The 21,408-nt window shown below is 36.7% G+C and overlaps 1 protein-coding gene across 1 annotated transcript; it reads right to left on the bottom strand.

The window, feature by feature from the left end:
• Window positions 1-9,684: 9,684 nt before the first annotated feature.
• Window positions 9,685-12,014, bottom strand: LOC147390027 (amino acid transporter ANT1-like). Its single transcript, XM_086419305.1, has 3 exons — window positions 11,670-12,014; window positions 10,735-11,388; window positions 9,685-10,616 (listed from the first exon to the last, which is right to left on the bottom strand). The coding sequence occupies exons 1-3, from the start codon at window positions 11,877-11,879 to the stop codon at window positions 10,182-10,184; spliced, it is 1,299 nt and encodes a 432-aa protein (XP_086275431.1). The 5' UTR covers window positions 11,880-12,014; the 3' UTR covers window positions 9,685-10,181.
• Window positions 12,015-21,408: the final 9,394 nt, after the last annotated feature.

The following is a 21,408-nucleotide window of genomic DNA, read 5'->3' as shown; positions in this document are numbered from 1 at the left end:
ATTAAATAAACCCAACAATAACGAGTATGATCATCAATAAAAGAAATATAATATCGAGACCCTCCTTTTGTGACAACAGGAGAAGGTCCCCATACATCAGAATAAATCAAGTCAAATGGATAAGAAGAAATAGAAATACTTCGATTAAAAGGTAAAGCTGAAAATTTTACCAGTTTACATCCACTACAATCAGAAATATCAGAAGTTTGCAAATTTCTTAAAGCCCCTGTAGAAATCAAAAATCTCAAACGAAAAGACGAAACATGACCTAGGCGAGAATGCCATAAATAAAAACTAGAAGAAGAAGGACTCAAACGAAAAGAAGACAAATCAACACTAGTAGCAGCAGCAACTAACACTTTTAACTCATCCAAAATATATAATCCTCCCTTCCTACGGCCTGTCCCAATCAGCTTCTGACACTGCAAATCCTGCACATAACAAGAAGAAGAGGAAAACGTGACTAAATTACCAGAATCACATAACTGACCAACAGATGCAAGATTTAATGTAGGTTTAGGAATATGATAAACATTAGGGAGAGACAAGTGCGGTGTGACAACATAACCAACACCTGCTAAAGGCATAGGAGTGCCATCAGCAGTCATGACAGGAATAGAATTCGAAGGAGACACAGAAGTAAAAGATGAAAAATCTGAAAACATATGATGTGAAGCACCAGAATCCAAGACCCATACAGAATGTGACATACCTGAAGAACTATGAGGCAACTGACCTACTGAAGAAGAAGTAGACATAGCTTGTGGTTGTAAGGGGAGAAACTTCTGAAATTGCTCAGCCAGAGTACTAGGATCAGTGAAGGGATCTGATGAAACTACTGCTGCAGTATTAGACTGTGGTGGTTTATAACCCTGAGATTGTCTATAAGCATTAGATTGTGACTGGTTGCCAGGTTTCCAAGCTTGAAATTGCTGCTGCGATTGATTCTACTGTCTCAACTTAGGACACTGAGCCTTCCAATGTCCTTTCTGCTTACAGAAACTACACTCATCGAAGGCAACTTGTGTGTAAGGCTTATTCTGATTATTAGAGACGGACTTAGAAGGTACTGCTAACACAGAAGGACTAGAAGTAGAAAGAATTCCCTTTTCAGAATAAGACTTAAGACGTATTTCTTCAGCCAATAACTCACTAACAACTGAGTCAACAGAAGGAAGTGGAGAACGATGCAAAATTGAACCTCTATGTCCTTCAAAATCACTGCGAAGAGCCGTTAAAAACTGTACCAACCGTTGCTGCTCTCTACGAGCAATATAGGCACCACATGCCTTTAATTCTGCCGATTCTGTAAGAGCCAATTGATCCCAAAGATCTGTCATAGCAGAATAAAACTCCTGAATACTCATGTTCTTCTGCTGAAGAGCTCGTATGTCATTCTCCAATTGATACTGCTTTGCAAAATTGGACTGAGTGAATAACCTTTGCAGATGATCCCAAACCTCCTTTGCTGTCTTATACTTCGCCAACTGTGTACCTATGGAATGCTCAACAGAATTGTTAATCCAAGTAATAATTTTTGCATTGTTTGCTTCCCAGGTATCTATCAAAGCAGCGTAACCCTCATCGGTATCCCTAGGTTTCACAAAAGTTCCACTAACATATCCCCACATCTTTTTACCCTTAAGAAAATTTATCATCACGTAACTCCAATACGAATAATTCTTTCCATCCAACCTCACACTCACAGATTGAAGCGAATCGTCTCTTTCAGTAGTCATAATAAAAAAAACAAAGATAACCAGATCGTAAAAGAAAGGAAAACCAAATACCAGATTGCAGAAATTGAATGAAAATCCTATCGAAATCGTCTCTTTTCAGATTGCAGAAACTAAACGAAATCCCTCTCAAACCTCGTTCCATGAACGCTCTGATACCATGTTAAACAATCCAAAAACACACACAGAAAAAGAAAAAGGCTACTGTTTTATTGATTCTACGTAAAAGCAATTGAATACAAAAGAATGATTTAACCTAAATACAAAGAGACTATATATAGGTTAAGTCAAAGAAAATTGAAAAGACTATTCTACCCTTAATAAACAATAAATAAAAAATAACCCTATATTTCTTAACAGGGATTATATTTCCTAATTGTTATAATAAATTCACTTCAACCTCTCATAAGATTCTTTTTCTATATAAAAATTATCATCATATAGATCTTAAGATTGAAGAAGAACAATAAATCTTACAATGATTGATTTTGGGAGAAAAAATAAATAATGCTTCTTAAAAGTATTTAAATATTTTAATTTAACTTGATGGACTCCTAAATTTTTTATTTGACTCGACTCGATGGACATTCGAGTCAAATTTAAAATTATGGTTTAGACTTTAAAATAGGTATGGAAAAAAATTCTCATCAAATAACTTTTTGGATGGTCACTCAACTCCTAAATTTAAATTTAAATCTAATGATAAAAATTGATTTGTCTTTTTATTTTCTTCCTTTAAAATAAAATATGCTCTACATCTAAGTGGCACTCATCAGTGTATTTTTGGGTGATACATGGACAAGGAGTCAATATAGATACATGCATTCTTATTAAAGAATTTAACAAGCACATGTTAAAATAATCACACTTTAAATCAAATAGTTTTTTCCCCATATTTTGTTTGGTATTCTTGGTAGAATTGGAGTTTCCAAATCCTGGGGGGAAGGCACTTTAATTGGATGTAAAGCTTGATAATTTTTAAGGAGAAACTGCTCGTTAAGGATTTTGTTTTCTTGTTTTCAAAACAAGCATGATCACTCACACCCAAGCACCTAACACCTATGCCATGAGGGAATTGAGATCAATTACGAATAGATGGAACAAATCAAAGCCACCCCGTTGCCTTAAATATCTTAAGATGATGAACAACAGTGGAGAGATTCCATTCATATGCACATCTCTTAAGAATAAGGAGACAGAGTGGTCATCATGCAAAGGACTAAACTCTGATATCAGGGAATTCTCCATCTACGAACCAATGGAACATTGACATGGCGCTGTTAAAAGGAAAAGATGGGATGGTGAGCAAGCTTCAACTCAATACTTCATAACAGAACCAACTCAACTCTTTTCTTGAGATTATCAATATGAAAAGTCATTTTCTAAAGTCTAAATTACCCAATTTACTTTATGATCAATCTTGATCATGCATGTCTTTGAATTGACTAAACATCCATTTAGAAGAAAACCTCTCAAATTGCATTCCAAACAATCTCAATTTTATATCTGCAGTTTAACTTTCCAAAATGAAGATTTTTTTTTTTTTTAGCACTGATAGATTATACTAGAGAATTAACACCTTCATTTGCCTTAGGTTGAACAGTCGGTAAAGTTTTTGTACTGGACAATAAAGCCAATCTTATTATTATTGCTTTGCAATATAATATTAAGATGTAAGTGGTGCAAAATGAGCCACCATGTGCAGTACTACAGGGTCCACACTCCACACACATCTGGAAGTAAAATCACTACGTTAATGCTCATGTTGTTGGAAAGTTTTTTTCCTTTTAGGTAGTTTTCTTGAAAACCCCTCTTGTGAGGAGCAGATCCTCTTGTAGCTCCCTGTAATGGTTGGCAAAGTGTAACATCAACAAGAGATCACCAGAAGGCTGAGATGATATTTTATTTTCATCATGACTCTCTCTCATTTGTGGAAAAAGTGCTATATGGAGCAATAGGCCCTACACACAATTTTCAATTTGTCACTTTTGGGTTGTATAATTGCATGATCAAGGTTTAGAAAGTGATTTTTAAAGTTCTAATTACATAGATTTTATGAGTAAATTATACACTAAATCCCTCAATTAGATATAATTCATTGTTAGCCTATAATTATTATTGATTTCAAATAAATGGTATATTTTAGACCTAATCATAGTTATTTTCGTGTAACAGAAAAAGTCGCAAAGTTTCAAAAAAGAATAAGCAAAATCCGAAGCATCCACTACTATTTAGGATCCGAATCAAAGTCACAAGTCAAAATCCAAATCCATTGGGCCCAAATAAACCGCGGCGCCTTGGTCAACTTGGGCGGTGTGGTGGTGTCAATGGAGAATGCCTCGAGATTTTCATAGAAGATTGGCGGCTATAGATACTTTGTATTGAAGTTTTGAAGTTATTTTGTTTAAGGAAGATTTTCGTATCCTAGAAACCTTAATTTGATCTCTATAAATAAGATACTAGACTAGAATTTAAAGTAAATCTGTAAATATATATATATATATATATATATATATATATATATATATATATATATATATATATATATGAGAAATGTTCAGCAACAGACATTTTGGCAAAACATTTTTCAAAACATGGTTAGAGGTTTTGGAATGGGCTGATTTTTTGTGAGGATGATCTCTACGGTGAGGAGATCATCATCACCAAAAATCAGCCCATTCCAAAACTTCTAACCCCATAAAAAATGGTTTACAAAAAATGGACGGTCCACGATTTTTCAATTTGTAAACTAGGGCTAGAAGTTTTGGAATGGACTGATTTTTGGTGAGGATGATCTACTCACCGTAGAGATCATCCCCACCAAAAATCAGCTCATTCCAAAACCTCTAACCATGTTTTGAAAAATGTTTGCCAAAATGTTTGTTGCTGAACGGGACCCCATATACATACGGGTAGCGTTCAATGGCTAACTTTTTGGCAAAACATTTTTCAAAACATGAGTTTGAAGTTTTGGAATGAGCTGATTTTTTGTGAGGATGATCTCTACGGTGAGGGGATCATCCTGACCAAAAATCAGCCCATTCCAAAACTTCTAACCCATGTTTACAAGTTGAAAAATCGTAGACCATCCTTTTTTTGTAAACTATTTTTGATGGGGTTAGAAGTTTTGGAATGGGCTGATTTTTGGTGATGATGATCTCCTCACCGTAGAGATCATCCTCACCAAAAATCAGCCCATTCCAAAACTTCTAACTCATGTTTTGAAAAATATTTTGCTAAAAAGTTAGCCATTGAATGGGACCCTATATATATCATCAGAATTAAGTTTAGAGAATTATGAATTTTTTATTTTTGTTCTTTATTAGTTTCGATTTTTATAAGGAGACGCTGTCAGATTCAGTTCCAAGATCAATAAAAGACAACTTTTATTTTCTCATCTATTTTCTTTTTATTTTATTTTGCTATTATTGTTTTTGCAATATTTCTGGGCTAAATCTCCGTTAGAGAGATCAATGAAGTCAAAGTAACATATAATGAATGAACTTGTTCTGAATCTATCTTGTTTAATGTTTTTAGTGATTTACTTTTTGTTTATAAGTATTGAAAATCCATTTTAAATTTTCGAAAGTTCTGATGGTTTAATCTTAGATAAGGTCAAATTAAAGCATGCTTAGTTCCGGTAGTTTGATTTTGATATTTGTTTATTTAAAGAGGAAATCATATTTTTTAATTATTATATGTGCTAAACAAGATTTACTTTCTGATCTACAGGCATTAGTTTTGTTTGAGTAGATTGAGATAAAAAGATTCGAACTTATTTATTTATTATATTTGGTAGGGTGTATTTGACTGATCTAAAATTTTCTCTTATAGTTTTAATAATTACTTTCTATTAGTTTAATTGATAAATATTTCCAAATTAATTTTCAATTGGTTACCCAAAATCTTTATTTGACTTGAGTTAGAAAGATAATTGGATAACGTTGTCTCTATGGATCAACCATTGGTTGCCAAGGCTATTTAATTTTTATTCTACCATTATTCTTATTGATTCATAACTGCAATTTGAACATTGCCCAAAACCTACCAAGTACCAATCTAATTATGGATTCTAGCATGATATACAATGTTATAATTCCTACTCAATTTTCCTCAGTATAGGCAAATGTCTTCATAGGGCGAGAAACCATCTCCAGCCCTTACCCAAAGTCAGACTCAAATTTCAAATTTGAATAAAAATGTCACCTTTGAAGCTCCAATCCTTGAACCAAACTTATACTAAACTGGTTTTTACCCCAACTCAAATCAAGGTAAAGTTTGAGTAAAACTCAAATCCCAACGGTCATTTTTTACATAAGAAAATTACTTTTCATACTAATTTAGTAAGTTTCCAAATTTTATTAAAGGTTGTTGGGCCCATACTGATTACCACATTGACAATCCAACATTAGAGCCTTCTAGATTTCCTTGAACATTCACATTCAAAAGAAAAAAAAAAATAATAATAAACTATTTTGGACTTCATCCAAAATGTTGAAAATGGATGGTTACCGAATCCTCACGTTTAAAATTAAAATTCAACGGTGAAAATTAACTATTTTTTCCAAAGTTTCTAAAATTTTGTCCTTTACAACACTATGGCATTGGATCATGTTTAAGGATGCTACCATTTTTTTATAAGTATAATATATTGAAGAAAGGAGGAGGAACAAAATACAAGAAGAGGAGGTCGACAAAGCCTCTTAAAGAAAAGCAAAACAAAAAAAAAATCTAAAACATTAATGATTACAAAAATAATTTCATCTAAAAACAAAGTCATCAAAAGTAGTCCTTGCAAACTCTATGTTCTGTTTTAACCAAAGGAACAAAAAACCCAAGTTCTCCAAGAAAACGCCATAAGAGCTTCTCATCTTACTTTTGAACACCCTGCTATTTATCTCGTTCCACAACCCCCAAGCAATAGTCGAGGGAAACATATCCCAAAGGTATCTTTTTTCTTAAGGAAAAAGCATTACTAGCTCACTCTTCTAACAATGAGGTAAAACTCAATTAATACGGAATAGACTAAGGAAAGTTAACCAAATATCATGAGAAAAAGAGCAATGAATTAAAATATGGTCAACAGATTTTCCATTCATCAAACAAATGGGACAACAGTTGGGAGTAATCCAACCCCGAACAACTAAATTATCCATCGTAAGAATCCTCCCTAAGTAAGTCAACCAAACAAAAAATGAGATTTTAAAGGGAACTAACTTTGACCAAATGATGGACCCCATGAAGGAACGTTTAGCGAAAGGGATAAGCCACTTATGGAAAAAATTGACAGAGAATCTGAGATCCTTTGCCTTCGTTCATTCCCACCTATCTTCTTCACTTTCGTTGAGATTAAAAGAATGTAGGAGATCAAGAAAAAATGTTACCTCTGTTAGCTCCCAATCATTAAAGTTTCTCCTAAACCCCAAATCCCAAGTTGAATTGGAATCGTTGTGAATCAAACACTACTAGATCGAACAATTCTTTTTCAAATAACAAGCGTATAAAGATGAAATTGAGTTGTCAAAGTTGATGTGCTGCACCAACTATCTTCTTAGAATTTGATTTTGTCTCTCATATTCACTCTGAATCTAATATCTTTATCAAAATTCTTACTCACCTTAAGAATCCCCTTTCACACACTACACCCATATGAGCCTTTAGCCTTGCCGCTATACCAATCTAGCCTCTTTTACCTGTACTTAGCCATAATGACCTTTCTCCACAGATTACCATTTTCCTTTTCGAACCTCCAAAGTCATTTTCCTAAAAGTACTCTATTAACTAATCTAAGACCCCTAATTCCCAACCCCCATTCTTCTTGAGCATACAAATCCACCTCTATCTGACCAGGTGATACTTCCTCCTACCATTCTTGTCATTCCACAAAAATTTTCTCATGAGCCTTACCAATCTAATTTCAATGGTTTTAGGAAGTGATAACAGGGAGAGAAAGTATACCGCGATACTCGTCAAAGTGTTTTTTTATTAAAGTTACTTTTTCTCATTTTGATAGATATTTGGCCTTTCACGTGCTCAACCTTTTCTCCAATCTCTCAATTACACCTTCCCAAATTTTATTACTATTTTAGGGTGTTCCTAACGGTAAATCCAAATAAAACGTAAGTAAAATATCATGCCTACAGCCTAAAGTTGCAACCATCAAATGTATATCATTCACATCTTCTACCCCAAAAATCTTATTCTTTTGCAAATTAATATGTAATCCTGAAATAGCCTCAAAGTAAAACAATAAAACATGTAGCACTTTCATTTGATCCCTTGAATGATCTAAAAACACCAATGTATTGTCTGCAAATTGTAAGTGGGAAATAAGTGATCTGTCGTTTACCCTAAACACCGAAAGCTTTCCTAAATCAACTGTTCTTCTAAACAATCTACTCAGGGCCTCTGTTACTATAAGAAATAAGAACGGAGATAAAGGGTCCCCTTGCCTCAACCATCTCGAACCCTTAAAAAAGCCAGCTGAACTCCCATTGACAAGAATTGAATAAGACACTGTTGTAAAATATTGCATGATCCAACTGATCCACTTCACTCCAAAATCCATCATCCTCATCATATATTCTAAGAAGTCTCAATTCACATGATCATAAGCCTTTTGTAAATCTATTTTCCCGATCATCCTCTTTTTCTTGTCCTTAATCCTTGAATTAAGACATTTATTGGCCATCAAAACTCCATCAAGAATTTGTCTTCCCCTAATGAAAGTCCATTTTCTTATCATCAATAAAATTAGGAAGAACTACTTTCAAATGCAAGGGTAAAACCTTGGATATAATTTTGTACACTAAGCTCACCAAGCTAATGGGTCTTAAATCTCCTAACTTATCCGCCTCGATTCTCTTGGGAATCAAAGCCACAAAGGTGCCATTAAGGTTGTAATATAGACATTTCTTTTCTTGCAACTCTTTGATGACTTTCATGAAATCTTTCAAGACGATTTTTCAATAATGTTTAAAGAATTTCATAGTAAATCCATCCAGTCTTAGCGTCTTATCCCCACTCATCGAAAATAGAATTGATCTAGCCTTCTCCTCCCTGATTTATCTTTCCAATCACACCCTATCCTCCTGATTTAACGACTTAATTATCCGACTGTGGTCTTATGAACTCCTTTTCCATGTACATATTTTTGTAATAGCTCACCACACCTTCCCTAATTTTCTCTTCTCCTACCACTATGATATTCTTGATAGAAAGTTTATTAAGGTGATTACTTCTTCTATGGAAGTTGGTAACTTTGTGAAAAAATTTGATGTTATTATACCCTTCTTTTAACCATTTGACCATCATTTTTTGTTTTCAACTTATTTCCTCCTTAAGCACCATTCTTTGAAATTTCAATTTTAACTCCATTCTTTTACCTCTTTCTTCCATATTCTAATTTCCTTCTTCTTCCTATTTGTCAAAGGTTTCAATGTCTTTCAAGATTTGAAAGACCCTCAATAAGATTTGAAATCTTACTAAGTCCGTAAGGTTAGCCTGAATTTTTTAGTTTACCACTAATTGTTTCATATCAAATGAAACTTTTACTAAAATGTGAGTAAAAAATTTGAGTCGTGGCTGGAGATGCTCTCCATCTAGTGACCTTCATATCTTTGAACCACAGTGATCCCTCTATTAATAAGCTTTTAGACGATCGTACCCATTCTTACGTTATCGTATTGAGGTGGAACACATACTTATACACAACAGATATAAGTTTGCTAAGTGTCCATCTACAAGGGATATCCATATTGTAGAAGTGCACAGTTACACTTGCATGCATTTAAACTTATTTTGGTATTTCCAATTCCAGGTTGCAAGACTTTGAATTTCAAATACATGTTTTTTTCATCACCATTCGGGGTACAGAATTTCAAACTTATCCAAAACTAGAAAACTTATCCTACAATAATTCACATTCTAAATTACTAAATAAAAAGGCAGATGCATTCAGGAATCAAAGTCCAAGGAACAAATGCAATGCAATGCAATGGATAAGTTCAATAATTCAAAAGCCACAAGATGAATCTCCAGGTGAGAGCTGTTCCTACATACAACATGGATTGGATTTATAATGCATCAACAAAAACTCCCTCTTGTACATTAATAGGAGAAGTAAATCCCATAAAACCATCTCAAAACATACATTAATAAGTCTCAATCACAGTTACAAGATCCATTGCCTCAACTTGAGATAAGAAAGGGAAGGAGATTGGGATAAGAGAGGGAGGGGCATTCCGTTGAGAGATGAGAGAGGGAGGAAAGAGGAGATTTAGAAAGTATATTGCGTGGATAGAGGGTTTAGGATTAACTGGGTTAAAAAATTATCACCATTAATTTCCAAAACATATCTGAGACACCCACATGGCTGTTTGTGACTCAACAACAGGTAACACCCTTCATCCTCCACAGCAAGATGGATTGTTGTTATGAGTTGAATCAAGAAAAACCCCCTTGCCTCTTGGAGCTGCCCACAGCAACACTGTAAATGCTGTAAGCGGCCAAAGCCATGCCACAAATCAAGATGACAACATCCAAGGATCTCTTCCAGAAACCCAGAGAAGAACCCATGAAGATGAGGTGAAACATGACGGGAAGGACGAATGAGAGCAGTGCACATACTGTGCCCCCAACCAATGACACAAACACACCAAAGCCAGGTACGAACAAGGCTACCACGGCCAATGTCACCACCACAAGAGCCCGGCTGACATATACCATGTACCACTCCAACTGTCCACCACCTCCCCCCAGCCCGGAAGAATAGCAGAGTTTTCGAAACCATCCACTCTCCCTCAACTTGGCCTCTGCAATCTCGTGAATGGGGTGCATCATTATTGGGAATGTGAAGGTTAGGCCCACACACAGCCCCACCTGTTTTGCCCATTGATATAACCCACCACGAACCAACCAGTTAAAAAGTTAGTCGACTCATCTCATGTCTGTCTATCTTTTTTAATTAGTATTGGTGAAGGGAAGGGAATTTATTTACCTTGACTGCTGTAGTCGACCAGTGATTGTCTGGCAGGTTGAGCGTAACGATATCTGCAGTTTGGTCACCATAAGCCAAGTAGCCAAAGAATCCAAAGCACGCATACAGGAGCGTTATCCCTGTAAAAGCCAAGCCCAGAATCCATCGAAATCTCCTCCTCTGTTTCATGGAAGACTCCAACGCCAATGTCATCCCAAAACCCTCAAAGCAGAACACCGCAACCCCTACAGAAAATGGCAATCCTCTCACACTTCTCCTTATGGCCTTCCTCTCGGACAAATCCTCCCACATTCTGAGGTCTTCTTTTAGAACGATAGCCATAGCCAGTACATTACAGATATCGGCGAACACACTAAAGGGAGAGAGGGAAGAGAGGGATCGAATCCAAGAGAGAGTTATTTGGATGGGAATGAGGACAAGTATGAAGGTAGAGAAAGAGAAAGTGAAAGTGAACATGGAGGAGAGGTTTTGGGCTATGAATACAAGATAAGCCACGGATCCTCCGCATTGAGAGATCACAATGAGGAACTCAGTTAGATATCGACCTGCTTTTCCCCAAGCTTTATAACCCAAGTCACCGTATGTTTTTACCTCGTCCCTTCCCCTACTACTACTGTATTCCTCTGCTTCTTGAAATATATCTCTGCATTCAACCTGCAACAAACATCCATTCACCAATTCCGATTCCAATTTCCAAGTCCCAACTCCAATATCAATATCAAGTCCAATTTCAATAACAATATCAATTCCAATTCCAATTCCATGTGGGGAAAAAAAAATTGAATTTAAAATATTTACTATCATTTTGATTGAGAAACCCAGAAAAAGAATTTCATTAAAAAAAAAAATCCCCAGATTTTATTAGCAATAGAGAGAGAGAGAGAAATTAAAGGGAGAGAATTATTTATTAAAGAATTTGGGTTTGGTAATCGTACAAGTAGGAGCATGCAGTAGTAAGTGGAGAGACCAGCGACGATTACTCCGACGGATCCAGCGAGCCAACCAGCAATTCTAAAAGCAAAAGGGAGGCCTAAGACGCCCGTGCCGACAACGGAGACAATGATGTTTCCGAGGGTTTGAACAGTGGAAGCTGTCCCTGAGTGTGAGAGGGGGTCAAGTAGAGGAACCGCTGCTTCTTTCGCCATCTCACTCAGTCACCACAGATTCTTTTTCATTCCCCTTTTTTTCCACTGTTTGTAGTTTGTACTTTAGAATGTTCGCGATCTCCTCTCATTAGCAAAAAAGACGAGTCATGACAGCTGAGCACACATAGATTCAGATGGTGATTCGAGTGAAGGTAAGAATTTCAATCGAAGGGTCGCTGTGCCAGCCCCACAGGCAATTCACATGGTTTTTAAACTCGTCCGAGACCGAGATGTATCGCCCGAGTTAACTCGATATCGCAGTCTAACGAGACCAACTCACAATGAGTCATGAGACGACCGCGTATCGTGAGTTATGCGAGTCATATCGAACGATATTTTCGCAAAACTCGTCTGAGATAAACGAGATATCCGAGACATTACAAATTTTACATTAACTCGCGAGACAAACGAGTTGTATCGGACGAGATTTTGAAAATCTCGTCCGAATTGACCGAGTTTTACGAAAAAAAAGTTACAAATGAAAATTTCTGTTTTATTTTTACAAACAATAGCTATTGAGTAATATTATTATTTTCTTGTGATAAATACTTAAATGTATTTTTGATATTTTGTTTTATTTTTTCTTTAGAAGCTTTTTGATAAAATTTTCATTAGAAATTTATACTAATCTTTAGGAAACATGTGTTTTATTTAATTACCTTGAATTTGATTGATAGGTATATTATGAATTTTTTTTTTTTAATTTTATATTTTTTTTAGGGGTTTATTTTTTAATAGGAATCATTTCTGAATTTTTCCTGATTTTTTCAGATTTTTTCAAAATTTTTAAATGGTTAAAAACCATTATTTCAATGTTGAACGAGACTCGACGAGACAAGACGTATCGTCCGAGTCAACTCGATATTAAAGGTGAACAAGATGAGACCAATTACTGAATTTAAAAACCATGGCAATTCAACGCTACCAGACTAAATTTCAATAACAACTCCGATTAAAAAAAATAATCTAAGGTTTTGTACATGAATAACTACCAAACACTCAAATTTAAAATAAAATTCAATAGTTAATTTTTTTTCTTTTAAAATTCTTAAAATTTTATACTCTACAACTCTAACCATTGGATTATGTTTTTGGATGCCACAAGGGAATGGGATGAGCAAACTTTGATTACCAACTTAGTATGATAAGTCTTTTTATCATTTATCATATGGATAGTCTGAAAAAAAAATCCAAATACCCTCATCTTCAACTTCATTTTATATCTCTTTGACATAGGTCTTTTAAGAGAGACCAACTAATAATAAGTTAAATACCCTCAAACTATAGGCATGGGGATAAGTGAAATATAACGAATCTATTAATCATTATCTTTTTCAACATACATTTTAATTAAAAATAGATTTATTTTCTTAAACATTGTCAATTTTAAGTTGTAAACACTATGCTCAAGTCACTGGAGGATCAAACAGGATTTTGCAGTGGGTTTCCCACTACAAATTTGCATATATTTATTGGAAAAGAATAACTTAAAAACCTCACTAATATTTTAAAATCTCAATTCCAATCATTTAGCAAACTTAAAATACTTGTTTATCTAATCTTTTAAGACCTGATGAAAACTGTGTAATGAACCTCAGAGTAATCTTAAAAAAAAATTGTTTAAAATTTGTACAAGACAATTTCATCCTATAAGATTTATAAGAAGACGTAAGACTTTATGTAGACGTAGACCCCACAAGAAATATAAAAAGGGTTTTTGAACGTTCCTTAGGTTTGAGTCAGTCTTGACCCTCTAACACTAACAGGGTTTTGTAGAAACGTCCAGTCTATTTGCTTGTTTGGAGCTATAGCGCATTAAAAATGTTTTGAATTTCCATTTAAGAGACTAATAAAATAAAAGAGTCATGATAATCGGACGCTCTTTTTTTCAAATGCCGCGATCATAGAACTGTAGATCCTTTGCTTTGGGATACACAAGAAAAATATTTAAGGTTCTGTGACTACCAGGTCAGGGAGTGTATGGAGGGCATCTGAAAACGTCAAATTATCATTAGTCTAATAATAAGCTTCATTTATGCTGTAACTAGTAATCCATCCAGTTCAAGAGTAAAAGCAAGCAAAATGAATAAAAAAATACCCATATCAGCAAAGGCATTTCCAAACCAAGACAAGCATTTTGAATATGAGCAAAAACATAAATAATAGAAAAAAGAAGAAGAAGAAAAACAACTGTACAAAATTGAAATAGTTGGATGTTTTCACAATGACAAAGTGGTACAAGATAAAGCATCATCTCAAGGTCAAGAGTTAAAATGAATGCTCCTTGAGAATGATGTTTCACGAGTTCATGCTAAGAATGGTGGATACGCTTTTGAGATTTCAGTAGAGAAGAAAAGTGTAACAAAGGCCTGCTTCAATAGCATCGATTTGTAATCAAGCACAGAATCCTAGAAGTGTGTCCTTCAATAACTCCTCACCCATTAAAGAGGTCATGATGGTCTCATCTTTAAACTGGTTGACCCAATATCAAGTTGAGAGCATTTGGAACACACACAACTTTTGAAAATCCCTTAGACACCACCCCTTAGTGTTTCAATGTAGACAAGTTATCCTGGTTTACCTATGAAAAAATTAACATGAATAGTTTGCATGTACTTCTTTCTCCTATTATGTCTCGTGCCCTTTCAGTTTAGAGTACAAGCTGAGGAATTGTTGGGTTGCTATAGCTCTGGATAAAATGTGAGGAAAAGCAAAGATGGTGATAAAAAAGGGGAGCATGATAATATATACTATTTTCGGAAAATAGGTAAAGTAGTAAAACTACGTGCAAGTGAGACTGGTACACTCCTTGTCTAAGAGACCAACTGGGTACCCTCTGCGGCCTTCAACATGTTCTGAAACAACTGGAAGTTGGGATACACCATGTTTATTCATAATATTTTGTGCAAAGAGGAGATTCATGTGTGGTGTTGCTGTCCATGATACTCGACAATTTTCAATACTCACTTGGCACATTTTAGAAACTTGAAACTTCTCTACTTAGTAAAGCCAATTTAGTTAAGAACACATAGGTATGTAAAATGAAGTTGACATGTAATTCGTAAAATAATACATGACACATAAAGACTCCAAATTCGTCTAGCGACATCCTTGTTCACAGTACCTAAATTTACACTGCTCTAGTCTTAATATACGACAATGTAATTTTCTATGGCTCAACCAAGTTGAATGCAAAAGCTTGAAGAATCACTCTAAATTCATTTTTTTTTTGTTACATTGTTTGATAAATTATTTTTCGTTAACCAGGCTTAGTTGCCATGTTAGTAATTTCCTTGTTTTATGTCAAATTCATAATCAGAAGATGACTTCAGAGTCGATTTGGGTCTTGATGCATCGGATGTGGGGTATTTTACCTCAGTTTACAAACTTCATCTTTTGCTAATTTGTTGAACTCTTGAATGTCTCCAAGTGTCAGGAAACCTATCAGGAAGTGTCATTGTCAACTATTACCAAACAAGATTGCTTCTTTGCAAGCATGAGAGTAACTGTTTCTGCCAGAAATGTGCTCATCAGGACAGTCACATATCTTGTTCGCATGACTTCTGAAATTGTTAGAAAAAATCCTATGATCTAAAGTATAAATCAAACAAAAACACAAGAATCTCACACGACACAAGATATACATGGTTCAGTCAACACATCGACTTATGTCCACGGGTGAAAACAACGATTTCACTATATTAACCAAAGAAGAATTAAGTCAAAATTTCTCTTTATCTCTCGTATATCTCTCTCACCCCTTAGGTTTCAACTCTTACCCTTTATATACTTAGGGTTACAAAGAGGTTAAACGGGTTAAATCCAAAATCAAACCAAATGGGCCCAATATTTTGCTACGACCATTTGAACGTGCACATGTCCAGCCTCAAAAAAGGTATACCTCCACGAAAATCATATTTTTTGAAAAGGATCTCGACCAGTTGAACGAACAGTGAGATATGAGCGTTTAAAAAAAGTCAAAAATTTTGAATTTTCGACAAGAACGGTCCCTCGGGTGGAGCTTCCCGTTGTTTGTCATTTTTGACAAAGAAGATGAGTCTAGATTGAAAATATTTCAATCAAAAAACGTGGGCATTTTCGATACAGACGATTGGGCATAGATTACGTTAAAAATTAAAAGACGGGTGATGAGATATAACCATTTGAACGCGTATATGTCCTACCTCGAAAAAAGGTATACCTCCACGGAAATCAAATTTTTTGAAAAGGATCCCGACCTGCAGAACGAAATCCGGGAACATGGTGACGTAGCTAACATCCGTACGGATGTGTGGGTATGTACTACGCATCTACTAGTTGAATGGATAGTGACATACGGGCGTTTAAAAAAATATAAAATTTTTTGAGTTTTTGATGAGAATGGTCGCTAGGGCGAAGGTTCTCGTTGTTTGTCATTTTCGACAAGAAAGATGAGTCTGGATCGAGAATCTTTCTCATCGAGAAACATAGGCATTTTCAATACGTACGATTGGGTATAGATTACGTTAAAAACCGAAAGACAAGTGATGAGATATAACCATTTGAATACGGATGTGCCCTACCCAGAAAAAGGTATACCTCTACGGAAATCACATTTTTTGAAAAGGATCCCAACCTGCAGGACAAAATCCGGGTACATTATGATGTAGATAACATCTGTGCAGATGAGTAGGTATGTGCTACGAATCCACCAGTTGAATGGACAGTGAAATACAAGCGTTTAAAAAAATGTCAAAAATTTCAAGTTTTCGACGAGAACGGTCGCTCGGGCGGAGCTTCCTATTGTTTGCCATTTTCGACAAGGATGATAAGTCCAGAATAGATATCTTTCTACTCGGGAAGCGTAGGCATTTTCAATATAACCGATTAGGCATAGATTACATTAAAAACTAAAAGACGGACGATGAAATATGACTATTTGAAATCGCACGTGTCCTGCCCCAAAAAGGTATACCTCTCCGAAATCACATTTTTTGAAAATGATCTTGGCTTGTAGGATAAAATTTGGGAACATAGTGACGTAACTAACATCCGAGCGAAGAGTGAGATACGGACATTTAAAAAAATGTCAGAAATTTCAAGTTTTTGACGGGAACGATCGCTCTGGCGGAGCTTCCTGTTGTTTGCCATTTTTGGCAAGGAAGACGAGTCCGGATCGAAAATCTTTCTCCTCAGGAAATGTAGCATTTTCAAATCAGACAATTAGGCATAGATTATGTTGAAACCCAAAAGACAGGCAATGAGATACGACCATTTGAACGGGCATGTGTCCTGTCTTGAAAAATGTATACCTCACGGAAATCACATTTTTCAGAAAGTATCTCGACCTGCGAGGAAAAATTTGAGAAATGATAACGTAGCTAACATCCATACGGACGAGTGGGTATGTGCCACAAATCCACCAGTTGAGCGAAGAGTGAGATATGGGCGTTTAACAAAACGTCAAAAATTTTGAGTTTTCGACGGGAATGGTTGCTCGGGTAGAGCTTCCCGTTATTTTCCATTTTCGATAAAGAAGATAAGTCCAAACCAGAAATCTTTCTACTCGGGAAACATAGCCCTTTTTGATATGGACGATTGGGTGTAGATTACGTTAAAAATCAAAAGATGGGTGCTGAGATACAACCATTTGAACATAATTGTGTCTTGCCTTGAAAAAGGTGTACCTCCGAAAATCACATTTTTCCGAAAGGATCCCGACCTACGGAATAAAATCTGGGAATATGGTAACATAGCTAACATTTGTACGGACAAGTGGGTATGTGCCACGAATCCACCAGTTAAGCGGAGAGTGAGATACGGGCGTTTAAAAAAAAGTTAAAAATTTTAAGTTTTCGATTGGAACGGTCGCTCGGGCAGAGCTTCCCGTTGTTTGCCATTTTGGGCAAGGAAGACGAGTCCAGATCGAAAATCTTTCTCCTCGGAGAACGTAAGCATTTTTTATACAGATGATTGGGCATAGATTATGTTGAAAATCGAAAGACGGGCGGTGAGATACGATCATTTGAACGCGCATGTGTCCTATCCCAAAAAATGTTTACCTCATGGAAATCACATTTTTCATAAAGGATCCCGGCTTACGGAGAGAAATTCGGGAAGATGGTGACATAGCTAACATCCGTACGGACGAGTAGATATATGCCACGAATCCACCAGTTGAGCGGAGAGTGAGATACAGATATTTAAAAAAACGTTAGAAATTTTGAGTTTTCAACGGGAACTGTTACTCGGGCGGAGCTTCCCGTTGTTTGCCATTTTCTGTAAGGAAGACGAGTCCGGACCAAAAATATTTCTGTACGGGGAACGTAGGCATTTTTGATATGGATGATTGGGCATAGATTACGTTAAAAATTAAAAGACGGGCGATGAGATACGACCATTTGAACACGCACGTATCTGTCTCAAAAAATGTATACCTCCACTGAAATCACGTTTTTCGGAAAGGATCCCGACATACAGGGCAAAATCTGATAACATGGTGACGTAGTTAACATCTGTATCGATAAGTAGGTATGTGTCACGAATCCACCAGTTGAGTGAAGAGTGAGATACGGGCATTTAAAAAAATGTCAAAAATTTTGCGTTTTCGACAGGAATGGTCACTCGGGCCGAGCTTCTCATTTTTTTCCATTTTTGATAAGGAAGACGAGTCCAGACCAGAAATCTTTCTACTCGAAAAACGTAGGCATTTTCAATACGGATTATTGGGCATAGATTAGGTTAAAAATTAAAAGACAGACGATGAGATACGACCATTTGAATGTGCAGGTGTCCTGCCTTAAAAAAGATATAACACACGAAAATCACGTTTTTCGGAAAGGATCCCAGCCTGCGAGACGAAATCCGAGAACATGGTGACATAGCTAACATCTGTACGGATGAGTGGGTATGTGCGACGAAGCCACTAGTTGAGCGGAGAGTGAGATACGGGAGTTTAAAAAAATATCAGATATTTCGAGTTTTCGACGGGAACGGTCGCCTTGGCTGAGCTTCCCGTTGTTTGCCATTTTAGGCAAGAAAGATAAGTCCGGATCGAGAATCTTTCTCCTCGGGAAACGTAGGCATTTTTGGGTCAGACGATAAGGCAGGGATTACATTAAAAATTGAAAGACGGGCAATGAGATACGACCATTTGAACGGGCACGTGTCCTATCCCAAAAAAGGTGTACCACCACGAAAATCACATTTTTCGGAAAGGATCCCAGCCTGCAGGATGAAATCCAGAAATATGGTGACGTTGCTAACATCCGTACGAATGAGTGGGTGTGTGCTACAAAGCCACCAATTGAACGGAGAGTGAGATACGGGAGTTTAAAAAAATGTCAGATATTTCAAGTTTTCGACGGGAACGGTCGCCCTGGCTGAGCTTCCCGTTGTTTGCCATTTTAGGCAAGGAAGACAAGTCCGGATCGAGAATCTTTCTCCTCGGGAAACGTAGGCATTTTTAAGTCAGACGATAAGGCGGGGATTACATTAAAAATTGAAGGACGGGCGATGAGATACGACCATTTGAATGCATACGTGTCCGGTCTCGAAAAATGTGTACCCCCACGAAAATCACATTTTTCGAAAGGATCCCGACCGACGAGATGAAATCTGGGAATATGGTGACGTAGCTAACATTTGTACAGATGGGTATGTACTACGAATCAACCAGTTAAGCGAAGAGTAAGATACGGGCATTTAAAAAAATTTCAGATATTTTGAGTTTTCGATGGGAACTGTCGTTTGGGCATAGCTTCCCGTTTGCCATTTTCAACGAAGAAAGACGAGTCGAGTCCGGATCAGGAAACCTTGACCTCGAGAAACGTAAGAATTTTTTATTCGGACGATTGGGCATAGATTACGTTAAAAACCAAAAGACGGACGATGAGATATGACCATTTGAACGCACACGTGTCTTACCTAAAAAAAGATGTACCCCCACGAAAATCAAATTTTTCGGAAAGAATCCCGGCTTACGGGATGAAATCTGGGAACATGGTGACGTAGCTAACATCCGTATGGATGAGTGGGTATGTGTTACAAATCCACCAGTTGAGCGGAGAGTAAGATACGGGTGTTTAAAAAAATGTCAGAAATTTGAGTTTTCGACGGAAATGGTCACCCAGGTGGAGCTTCCCGTTGTTTGTCATTTTCGACAAGGAAGACGAGTCCAAACTAAAAATCTTTCTCCCAGAAATATAGGCATTTTCGATACGGACGATTGGCATGGATTATGTTAAAAACCGAAAGACATGATATAGATATAACCATTTGAACGTGTACATGTCTTGCCTCAAAAAAGGTGTATCCCCACGGAAGTTACATTTTTTGAAAATGATCCCGGCCTACGGGATGAAATTTGGGAATATGGTGACATAGTTGACATCCGTACGGACGAGTGGTATGTGCTACGAATTTTCAATTGAGCGGAGAGTGAGATACGGACGTTTAAAAAAACATCAGAAATTTTGAGTTTTCGATGGGAATGGTCACCCGGGCAGAACTTCTTGTAGTTTGAAATTTTCGGAAAGGAAGACGAGTTCGGATTGGGAATCCTTCTCCTTAGAAAACGTAGGAATTTTTGATACGGACGATTGGTCGTAGATTAAATTAAAAATCGAAAAATGGGCGATGAGATACGACCATTTAAACGCGTACGTGTCCTGCCTAAAAATGGTGTACCCCCACGAAAATCATGTTTTTTGAAACTATCATGGCTTGCGAAATGAAATCCAGGGAACATGGTTACGTAGTGACATCCGTACGGACGAGTGGTATGTGCTACGAATCAACAGTTGAGCGGAGAGTGAGATACGGGCGTTTAAAAAAACTTCAGAAATTTTGAATTTTCGACGGGAAAGGTGGCCCGGTGGAGCTTCCCATTGTTTGCCATTTTCGGCAATGATAGATCAGTCTGGATTGGGAATCTTGTAGGAATTTCTGATATAGATGATGGGCATAGATTACGTTAAAAATTGAAAGACGGAATGAGATACGACCATTTAAACGCGCACGTATCTTTTCTGAAAAGGTGTACCTCCACGAAAATCACGTTTTTCGGAGTGGATCCTGACCAGCGGGATGAAATCCAGGAACATGGTGACGTAGCTAACATCCGTACGGACGAGTGGGTATGTGCTACGAATTTTTCGAGTTGAGCGGAGAGTGAGATACGGGCGTTTAAAAAAATATCAGAAATTTCTAGTTTTCGACGGGAACGGTCGCTCGGGCGGAGCTTCCCATTGTTTGCCATTTTTGGTAAGGAAGATGAATCTCGACTGGGAATCTTTCTCTCAAGAAAATGTAGGCATTTTCGATACGGACGATTGGGCATGGATTACGTTAAAAAAACCGACAGACGGGCGATGAGATACGACCATTTTAACGCGCACGTGTCCTGCCCTCAAAATAGTGTCCCCCACAGAAATTCATGTTTTCGGAGAAGATCCCGGCCTGCGAGATGAAATCCGGGAACATGGTGATGTAGCTAACATCCGTACGGACGAGTGGGTATATGTTACGAATTTTCGAGTGAGTTGAGCAG

Source organism: Akebia trifoliata, chromosome 12, assembly GCF_017979445.1.
Source record: "Akebia trifoliata isolate Shusen 1 chromosome 12, ASM1797944v1, whole genome shotgun sequence".
NCBI classification, from domain to species: Eukaryota; Viridiplantae; Streptophyta; class Magnoliopsida; order Ranunculales; family Lardizabalaceae; genus Akebia; species Akebia trifoliata.
This window is presented reverse-complemented; position numbering and strand designations above follow the sequence as displayed.